The sequence below is a fragment of the Ursus arctos genome, unplaced genomic scaffold, assembly GCF_023065955.2.
Source record: "Ursus arctos isolate Adak ecotype North America unplaced genomic scaffold, UrsArc2.0 scaffold_23, whole genome shotgun sequence".
Classification (NCBI taxonomy): domain Eukaryota; kingdom Metazoa; phylum Chordata; class Mammalia; order Carnivora; family Ursidae; genus Ursus; species Ursus arctos.
Genome location: NW_026622908.1, coordinates 34,386,739 through 34,397,736, shown reverse-complemented (window position 1 = coordinate 34,397,736; position 10,998 = coordinate 34,386,739). Strand labels below are relative to the sequence as shown.

Below are 10,998 nucleotides of genomic sequence, written 5' to 3'. Positions count from 1 at the left end.
CAATGGAAAAGTAATTATAAAACAAAAATGACTAAAAAATACGCAGAAATTTACTCAAACTTTCTATTAAAAAACATAGGATATCAGACAGATGTACACTCATTCCATTTTTGTAAAAAATTAAATTAATTTAGTTAAAAAGGTTGCATGCTTTAATGATGAAAAGACACATCTATCGATATGCACGTTGTGAGAAATATATTGAAGTTTTCTCAAACCAAGATATTGAGCCTGACAACACCACCCAAAACCCATTCAAAGCAATTAGAGATTGGAGAAGAACAGAAAAGGCACCATGTGCATTTGAATTATCTATAAAGAGATAATATATGGCTTAATAAAAACAAGTGGAAAACAAAAAAGCATGCATAGCCCCCCAGCTCATAAAATTCTTCCATACTTTACTTTTTGTTCACATCCACCCAAAATCAGCCCCTCATTAAAAGTCTCTGAAGAAACTCTGAGTCTAGTTAAGAAAATAGTTTTTCAAAAGGTAATATAGATCCCAATACTTTCTTGAGAGCTTCTTTCACGTCCTTGTTCCTCAGACTATAGATAAGAGGGTTCAGCATGGGAATCACTATGGTGTAGAATACTGTGGCCACCTTGTCAGTCTCCACACTGTAGCCAGAACTGGGCCGGCAATAAATGAAAAGAATTGTTCCATGGAAGACAAGGATGGCTGTGAGGTGGGAGGCACAGGTGGAAAAGGCTTTGCGCCTTCCCTCTGCAGAGCACATCCTCAGGATGGTGATGAGAATCAGCAAGTAGGAGGTGAAAATGATCACGATGGTGATGATCTCATTGACAGTGACCACGATGAACACCGTGAGTTCGTTAATAGAGACATCAGAGCAAGCAAGCGATAAGAGAGGAGGTAGATCGCAAAAGAAGTGGTTAATCACATTGGATCTATAGGATGGGATCTCCAGAGCTAAACACAAGTGGATCAGAGAACACGCCACTCCACAAAGATAGCAGCAAGACACCAGCTCCATACAGACATTCCGGGACATGGTGACCATGTACAACAGTGGGTTGCAGATGGCCATAAAATGATCATAGGCCATCACAGCCAGCAGGAAGACCTCAGTGATGGCATAGGCACAAAACAAGTAGAATTGTGCCATACATCCCAGGAAGGAGATGGTTTTGTCCCCCTTTAAGATATTGGACAGCATCTTTGGCACGATGATGGTGGAGTAGCAAAAATCCACAAAGGACAAGTGGCTGAGGAAAAAGTACATGGGAGTGTGAAGTGGAGAGCTGACCTGAATCACTGCAATCATGCCCAGATTTCCTGCAACGGTGACTCCATAGATGAGAAGGAACACCAGGAAGAGGAAGACTCTGAGCTCAGGGGCACCTGCTAATCCGAGAAGAATGAACTCTGTCACAGAGGTGCAGTTCTCCTCCCCCATTTCTGCCATATGTCAGGCTTAGGAAAACAAATGTTAAATTTTGTGTTTCTTCTAAAATGGGAGGAAAAAAACAACTTCATATTAACTTCAGAAAAAATATAGCATTGATATCAAATATTGTATTTATAAGAAATAACAAAAACCCAGCTATCAAATAATTCGAAATGATAAATGTCTCAGTAGATCCCACTGATCAAAATTGACTTAAACAAAAGCAGAAACATTAAAAAACTTAATGATTCCAACCTTTACCACGATACATAGAGATGATTAACGAAGTTCGACTGTTTGATGGATTTTAAAATAGAATCAAAGATACAATTCAAAGCCACACAGAAATAAGCCTCTGTTCTCTGAGAATCCTTAAGAAGCTTTGGCCAGCAAGGTACCACCTACCATGATTCTATAAAATGTATACTCTCTTTTTTTCACTGAGTCTCTCAGGAACATATATCTGAATCAAAGTTTTTTAGCACTCCATTTTTGGGGATTGTGATAAATTTTTTGAGGTCTGCAGCTCATAAAACGTTTTTTTTAATGATTTTTTATTATATTATGTTAGTCACCATACAGTATATCCCCGGTTTCTGTCATAAAACGCTTTTAATTTTTGAATTATGAACCAAGAGATGTAGAATATAGATTGAAAATGAAAATTTTACACCAAATGAAGAACGTGGTTTAATCAACTCTCATAGTAATGATCTACAGTAATGATCTACAGTCTTAATCCTGATGACAATAAAAGGTATATATTTTTATGAGAGATTTCATTGTTAATAAGCTATGGTAGAAATATATCATTACATTAATAAAATCATGAAAAACTAAACCAAAGGTACATTGAAGTACTGTTTATAATATTAAATATGGAAAATTAATGATCAACAATAGAACAATTATTAAATTACAGGGTGTCGTTTCTAGTGGAGAAAATTATCATGCTGGTGGTAAATTAAGAAAAGAAACAGGACACCAAATAGTCCACCTGGTGTATATTAGTAGATGTATATAAAGATGTACATAGAGGGTATGAATACCTCTGATAGATTTATCTATCAATACCTTTGGTTTGGCTCTAACTGAAATATTCAATCTTTACCCACATCAAAGAGAGGTGCCTGAAAACTCTCTCAAGTTCTTGAAGTGGTTGGCTGGCAAAAGTGGTTATTTTGTGTACTCGATGCAGTGGGATCCACCACTGAGATCTTTCCTTAAAGAAAAGGCAGATAGACATGGAGGGGTTCTATTCTCTTCCCTCCCTTCTAGCAGCAGGAGGAGTATACTGGTGACCTCTACACATATGTGTAATGAAAATTGAGTGAAGTGGTTCTGGACTAGAAGAATAACTGTATTTTCTCCATATGTTGAACTAAGTCTAAAGAAGTGGAAGCGTATCACTTTCCTGAAGTCATGTGTTTTTCAATATCTGGCCAAGAGCAGAAATAAAACAAAAGCAAAACAAAACAAAATACCTGAGTTATTTGCCTGCTTCCCAGTTAAACAGGAAAGTCAACTTGGTACATTTTTTCCTAATGTTCTAGCCTGATGATAAGAAACTATTCCATGGCAACCCCAAAACAAATCCAAAAGAATTCATCTCATTTTCTGAGCAGAGCGAGTCCATAAGTCTGGACTGTCCATGACCATCTGGAGGACAGATGAATGCAACCCTCAGCATAGCAGGAAAATGAAGGAGCTTCTCCGTGATCATAAACTCTGGATTTCATTGCAGAATCTGGTCTGGAAAAAAAAAATGTTAAAAGGAAACAGAAAGAGAACGAGAGAAGAGGGCTACCATTTGCTTATTCTGTATTTTTTCAGACACATCCATCTTTGATGTTACAGAGAAAATTGTTCTAAATTCACCATTAAGTGTTTCTGAATACTGAAATACAAAGGCATTTTAAACTATACCTGCAGAGGAATCTTGCTAAACATTCTCTAGTTAAAAGAGAGATGTCTCCAATACATGTTTAAAATAATTGTTGACAGAGAACCTGCATTCGTGTGTATTTTCAAGTAACCAGAGCCTAATTCTAGCTAACAGACCTGAGTGACAGACATTTTCTCCTAGGAGCCAAAGATGTTAAGACATATACAGAAGACAGAGACTTATAGTGTAATTTAAGCTCCTGGGAAATGGGCTCCTTGGGCCTCCAAACAATGACTAATCCCTATGGTATAACAAAATACATAAGAATTAAACTGAGACTACATGTCGTGTGACATAACTAATAATCTTTATGGCATATCATCAGGAGATTTATTTTTTAAATTATCCCAATTTGGGAAACAACTGTTTAAAACCAAAGATGCCCCTTCTCAGCCTTCATGGTGCTATGTCATACTACATCTAAGTGTCATATCTGTGGGACACAGCCATGAAGCCATAAAGAAATAGCATGAATATTTCTTCCTTCCCAATCACGTGAGGAATCCCTTAGATTCTTCCCGTAGGAGACAGTGACAAGTGCCACATCAGAATTCCTTTAAATACCATAAAAGTAATGATCCAGCTGGCCAGAAAACTATAGAGTAGATCACACTTATTGTGCTCTTGCTAGGTGTTCGAAAGTATTCTAAATATTATGCAAGTATTCATTCCTTTTCGCTTCCTAGTAACCAGCCAGGAAACAGTTCTGGGTTTCATGCCTATCTTACAAAGAAGATGATGGAGACACAGACACTTGCTACTTGGATCAACTCAACATAAATTGCCAATAAAAGCAATGGTGGCCTTCTGGTTTTTCACTCATATGAATGTATGGAAAAAAGAATGAACCCAGAGAGATTTCTGAGGTGGCATTTTTTGAGTGCATGTCCAATGATGGAAGCCATTGAATTGGACTACATCAATTATCTGTTCTCGGTGTATTCTTCTTCTGACTTTATAATATCAATCTAGGCCCCAGTATTCTATTTGCGTCTGTGTATCACTGGATGTACACTTAAATTTTTAATTATGTGTGGTTGGAAAGCAATTTCAAGTAAATAAATTTGTGTCCTCTCAACTACCATACAATACGTTCCTAAAATTGCTGTGTGGAAGACTGCCCCCATGGGTGAGGAGACGTTCCCTTTGGTTCTCCTTTCCCAATTCACCTTTCACAATTAATGAAAGAGAAGAAAATTTCTCACCAACTATCTTTTTTTGAATTGCCCCATGAATAGAAATCTGTGGGTCAAAAGAAAGTGATCGTTGTGATTGTTGGTGTTCTTAAGGCCATTTTTGATGTTTTAATTCCTCATTCAGGACAGCTGCAACTCAGGGCATACGTCTCTCTGTCTTTCCATCTTACACAATTTCTGTTTCAGATTGCAACTTCTATAAATGTCTAGTCAAATATTTGGCCTATTTAAATTTTTTTTTTTTGGTTTTCTATATTCTGTTAGAGTTCTTTACATATTTTGGGCACAAACACACACACACACACACACACACACACACACACACACACATATATATACATATATATGTATGTATATATATGGCACAAATCCTCCCTTGGCTATATGACCTGCATTTTTCCTCTGAAATTTAAGTAAATGATCTGTTTTGAGCTAATGTCTGTGTATGGTATGAGGTAAATTGAAATGTATCTTTTTTGCATATAGATACCCTGTTGCTCATCGCCATTTATTGAAAAGATTATCCAACTTCAGGAGACTGCCTCGGCAGGATGTCAGAATCAATCAACCATAAATCTTTTTAATTCTGGGCCCTCGATTCTATTATGCTGAAGTATACACCCACCATATACCAGTACCAATTGCACTATGTTTTTAATTTTCAGTTTTTCCATAGTCTTTTGTTGTTTATTTTTAAGTATTCCAATATTTTCATGTGTTCAGGAACTTATTTTCTTAGTTTTACATCGGGATTTTATTTTGGTACTAGGAAGAAATAAGATAATTTTGATATATTGATGCTGTCTTTTGTGATCATGATGAATTTGATTATTAGTTCTCATGGTCCTAATATGGTGCACACACATGTGTATGTGTGGGGATTGCTTAGGATTTTCCTCTTAAAAGATCATGTATAATGTGAATAATACCAGTTTTACTTCAAGGTTACTATTCACAATGATTGTGTTAATTCCTTCCTTGTTTCTTTTTTCATAGTAATTCTAGCTAAAATTTTGTCAATTACATTAATCCTTTCACAGCACAAACTCATTAATCTTCTCTGTTTTCATCTTCCTACTTTATTGGCTTGTGCTTTAGTCTTTATTATTTCCTTCCTTTGTTTTTTCTTCTTTTTTTTAAATTTCTTAATGTAGAAGCTGAGTTTCTAGTTTTAATTGTTTTTCTCTTTTCTAATGTAGTTATTTGAAGATCTAAATTTCCTTGTAAACTCTAGGAAGCATCTAACAAAATTTCATAGGTTAGTTTCCATTGTCATCATTGATTCCAAACAAGAGTAATATAATCTTTCTGCTACTTTTCTACAGTGTTCCAGTTAAGCACAAATCAAGGACGTGACAATGTGTAGAGGAAGGCGATTTCATAGATGTGAATATATATGATTATATAAAATAGTGTAGGATGTAATTATATACCCAAATTTCTGAAATAAAGTTGTTTTAATTTCTTACTATATTTTTAAAATCGTATCACCGTTCAAATTGTTTCGTGAACCAATATAAGATTATTGTGCAGTTTTTATTTACCCTAAACAAAATAGCTAGTAATTTTTCTCTCCATAATTCTCTGAACTAATTTGAGAGTTATCCAAAAACAAATAGTATGGGACAAAGGATATATAAATAATTCAAGCAAAATTAATGATAGAAGAAAGAAAAACATGATGTCATAAAATTTTTGGAAATTAGAAACCCATATCTATTTGGCCATCTTATAATAAATATTACTAGTACTAGAAAAAGTTTAATCCTTCCTAATAGACACAATAATCTAGTTTTGATTACTTATTTGCTTAGATTATCATTAAAAATGACAGTTAATTTAAAATAACATTTAAGGGGCGCCTGAATGGTTCCGTTGGTTAAACATCAGATTCTTGATTTTGGCTCAGGTCCTGATCTCAGGATCATAGGATCAAGCTCCATTGGGCTCTCTGCTCAGTGTGGAGTCTGATTGAGATTCTCTCCCTCTCCCTTTGCCCTCCTGCCTGTGCTCTCTCTCTCTCAAATAAATAACTAAAATATTTTTTAAAAATAAAAATAAAAAAATAAAACAACATTTAAGGAAAGCAAATGGCTCTCAATTTTTTCCAGAAACCTATTCAATAATTGTATGAAGACTGTCTAGGGAGTTCTTATGAAGAGAATTGAGAATGCTTTTGGTCAAGTGGCCACATAAATTAATAATATATTTATGCTGATTGATAGGTGATACAAAGGAAAGATGGAACAGAATATGAATACATTTTCCTTGTCTTTGTTCTCACTATTGGCTTGTGAAACAGGCTAATGTTTCTAAACTTCTTGTAAATATGTTTATCCTCCACACTGGAACTTTTCTGAAATAATTTAAAATAGTAGGTTGAGCCTATATAACTTTACATTCCTTCGAGTACCTAAAAACAGAACTTGTATGCATATGGCATAAAACAGTAGCTCAAAAATACTGTTGAGTCATTGACTTAACTATATATGCTCACCTCTTCAACATTGTTCATGTTCTTTGCTCCCGAATAAATCTTTTGTCTTTCTCTTTTGTTTCTCCTAAAAACATGCCCACCCTTCAAGGTCAAGCAAAAGATGCATGCAGTTATGAAACAATCTCTGCTATCCACAAATGATTTTGAACTGTGTCTCCCCACCAACCCTATTTTGATATTTACTAATAACACTGGCTTGTGAGGTTCTTGAACATGAGACCATGTATATCTTTCCTTGTCATCTAGTTCACTAAGTTTAAAACACAAAATTGATTGCTTATTTAACACCTACAACGTCTCAGTTATCAGGGAAGAAAAGAGAATAGAACTAGCATTTACTGCACACACACAATATGCCAGACAAGATGTCTACATTTCATGTTGTCCCACATACCACTTTACGAACTATATCATATTATATCAGTTGCAATTAAAGCCTGGTTCAGAAAGACCAACTGGCCGAGCTTATATTATCAGATCTAGGTATAATTTTTCTGACCTAAAATTGATATTCTATCTATTGTAAATGTTCTGTCTTTTTGAAAATCTAAAGTGATTTTTTTTTAATCAGCTTAATATGCAGGTCACTCAACAATCACAGAAAAATGTTCTATAATAACAGAAGTAAGCTTTTACCAATGCATCCATTCGATATGGAAAAAATGTGTTATTTTTTGACTTTGATGTCCTTCTATCTCAGGCTGAGATGAGGGGATTCAACATGGGGATCACCACTGTGTAAACACAGATACCACTTTGTGTGCTTGGAGTTTTGGGAGTTATCACACAAAGTAGAAGAGAATAGTGCTGTGGAAAATGCTGAAGACAGTCGCTTGCAAAGCTGACAGGTTCGAGAAGATTTTGTGGTGCCCGCCTGCTGAGTGCCTCTGCGGGCTGGTGGCAATGAAAAGCACTTAAGACAGGAGAATGACGAGCAGTGTGTTCACCTCATTAATAGTCGTGGCAGTGAAAAGAAGTAACTGGCTGAGATAAGACCCACAACAAGCAAAAGACCTTAGTGAGGAGATCTAACAGAAGAAGTGGTTGATTGTGTTGAACCACAAGGAGATCTTCTGAAAGCAGAACATGTGAGGATCAAGAAACATGCTGCTCTCTATGCATATGATAGAACCACTGGTATGGCACTGGGTTTCTGGGACACAGCAACTGTGTGGTGAAGGCGTTGGGAATGGCTCGAAGCTATCATACAGAGAGAGTTAATTCATTAACCACAATGATGAAAAAAAAAAAGAAGTGCACATGCACACTGAAAATGAATTTTTTACAGCTTTTTTTCTTCTTTAAGTTTTTATTTAAATTCCAGTTAGTTAACATACAGTGTAATATTAGTTTCAGGTATAGAATTCAAGTGATTCAACATTTCATTCAATACCCAGAGTGCATCACAAGTGCCATCCTTAATACCATCACCTATTTCACCCATCCCCTGCCCACCTACACCCCAGCAACCTTCAGTTTCTTCTCTATAGGTAAAAGTCTGTTTTCTGGTTTACCTCTCTTGCCCACATGCATGTTCATCTGTTTCGTTCTTAAATTCCACATATGAGTATAATCATATGATATTTGTCTTCCTCTGACTGACTTATTTCCCTTAGCCTAATACTCTCTAGTGCCATCCGCATCATTGCAAATGGCAAGATATCATTCTTCTTGGTAGTTGATTAATATTTCATAGCATATGCATACTACTTCTTCTTTATCCATTCATCAGTCAACGGACATTTGGTTGATGGACATTCCATGATTTGGCTTAAAAATGAACTATTTATGTCTTCTACAAGTGGGTTAGAATTCACTTTTAAGTGATAGAATTTTATTCCAGTGGGAGTTAGAATGGAGATTCAAAGTAAAAAAACAAACAAACACACAAACAAACAAAACAATATGATGAGTGACCTAAGTCATAACCTAAGCAATATTTATTCAGTGATGGCAAGTATACTTGTGTGTGGAGACTTTTATATATACGCACTCCTGTATATGTGTGTATATATGAGTGTGCGTGTGTAAATGAGACAGACAGTTGATATATAATAGAAGTACTATATATAAGAGAGGGAGGGTGGGACAGTTGGGGGGGGGCTAATTCTGATCCAGGGTCATTGTAGACTCTCTGCACGTGACATGTAACTTAATTTTCCTAAAATTCATAGGAAGTAATTAGTACTATCTTCATATTTTTAGATGAGATCATATCTGAAGCTCCGAAAACACTGGACACTGCAACAGTAACAACAAAAATAATAAAGAAACCAGAAATAGACAATAAAGCTTAAAAAAAGTTTAAAAAGACACATATACATGTGGAAGTTTATTCTGTATATAAACTGTTGGGCAAAGACGTATTCTTCACTGTAAAATAGGAGGAATTCAACTTTGGAAAGGATAAGCTTCATAATAGGTAACAAAAGAAAGTGTGATTTTCAATTAAGCTCCATGAAGGTTATACAGCAAACTAAATGCATCTGAAGAATTCATTCTAATAGCCATTTAAGACATTATAAACTAAAGGAAAGGAAAGAGGTAGGCTTCAAGTTTGAAATGTGCACAATCCTACCCTTGCGGCAAATTGAAAGCACAAAGGCAAGTGAATCAAAAGGAATCACTCAGAAACACCCACGTCCTGGCTCTTCCCTCCACTGGAACATTACAGCCCACCCATTCACCACCCCACCAGACTCCACTTTGGGACCCTGAGTCCTCCTAAGGATATATTTTCTAGGAAAATATTTTGGAGCTCACTACTTTTCCGAGAGCTTCTTTCACATCCTTGTTCCACAAACTATAGATAAGAGGGTTCAGCATGGGGATCACTATGGTGTAGAATACTGTGGCCACCTTGTCAGTCTCTACACTGTAGCCAGAACTGGGCCGGCAATAAATGAAAAGAATTGTTCCATGGAAGACAAGGATGGCTGTGAGGTGGGAGGCACAGGTGGAAAAGGCTTTGCGCCTTCCCTCTGCAGAGCGCATCCTCAGGATGGTGATGAGAATCAGCAAGTAGGAGGTGAAGATGACCACGATGGTGATGATCTCATTGACAGTGGCCACAATGAACACCATGAGTTCGTTAATAGAGACATCAGAGCAAGCAAGCGATAAGAGAGGAGGTAGATCGCAAAAGAAGTGGTTAATCACATTGGATCTATAGGATGGGATCTCCAGAGCTAAACACAAGTGGATCAGAGAACACGTCATCCCCCAGAGGTAGCAGCAAGATACCAGCTCCATACAGACATTCTGGGACATGGTGACCATGTACAACAGTGGGTTGCAGATGGCCACGAAGCGGTCATAGGCCATCACAGCCAGCAGGAAGACCTCAGTCACCACACATGTGCAAAATAAAGAGAATTGCACCATGTATCCCAGGAAGGAGATGGCTTTGTCCCCCTTTAAGATATTGGACAGCACCTTTGGCACGATGATGGTGGAGTAGCAAAAATCCACAAAGGACAAGTGACTGAGGAAAAAGTACATGGGAGTGTGAAGTGGAGAGCTGACCTGAATCACTGCAATCATGCCCAGATTTCCTGCAACAGTGACTCCATAGATGAGAAGGAACACCAGGAAGAGGAAGACTCTGAGCTCAGGGGCACCTGCCAATCCGAGAAGAATGAACTCTGTCACAGAGGTGCAGTTCTCCTCCCCCATTTCTGCCATATGTCAGGCTTAGGAAAACAAATGTTAAATTTTGTGTTTCTTCTAAAATGGGAGGAGAAAAACAAGTTCATATTAACTTCAAAAAATATAGCATTGATATCAAATATTGTTTTTATAAGAACAAAAACGCTGCTATCAAATAATTCGAAATGATAAATGTCTCAGTAGATCCCACTGATCAAAATTGAGTTAAACAAAAGCAGAAACATTAAAAAACTTAATGATTCCAACCTTTACCACGATACATAGAGATGATTAACTAAG

The 10,998-nt window shown here is 36.6% G+C and overlaps 2 protein-coding genes across 2 annotated transcripts; both read right to left on the bottom strand.

Annotated features, from left to right (window-relative positions):
• Positions 1–470: 470 nt before the first annotated feature.
• LOC113246484 (olfactory receptor 5L1-like) lies at positions 471–1,421 on the bottom strand. The gene has a single exon (XM_026487082.4). It carries the CDS (start codon positions 1,419–1,421, stop codon positions 471–473), a length of 951 nt encoding a protein of 316 aa, XP_026342867.3.
• Positions 1,422–9,789: 8,368 nt separating this feature from the next.
• LOC125282472 (olfactory receptor 5L1-like) lies at positions 9,790–10,725 on the bottom strand. The gene has a single exon (XM_048217333.2). The coding sequence runs from the start codon at positions 10,723–10,725 to the stop codon at positions 9,790–9,792; it is 936 nt and encodes a 311-aa protein (XP_048073290.2).
• Between the last annotated feature and the right edge of the window lie 273 nt (positions 10,726–10,998).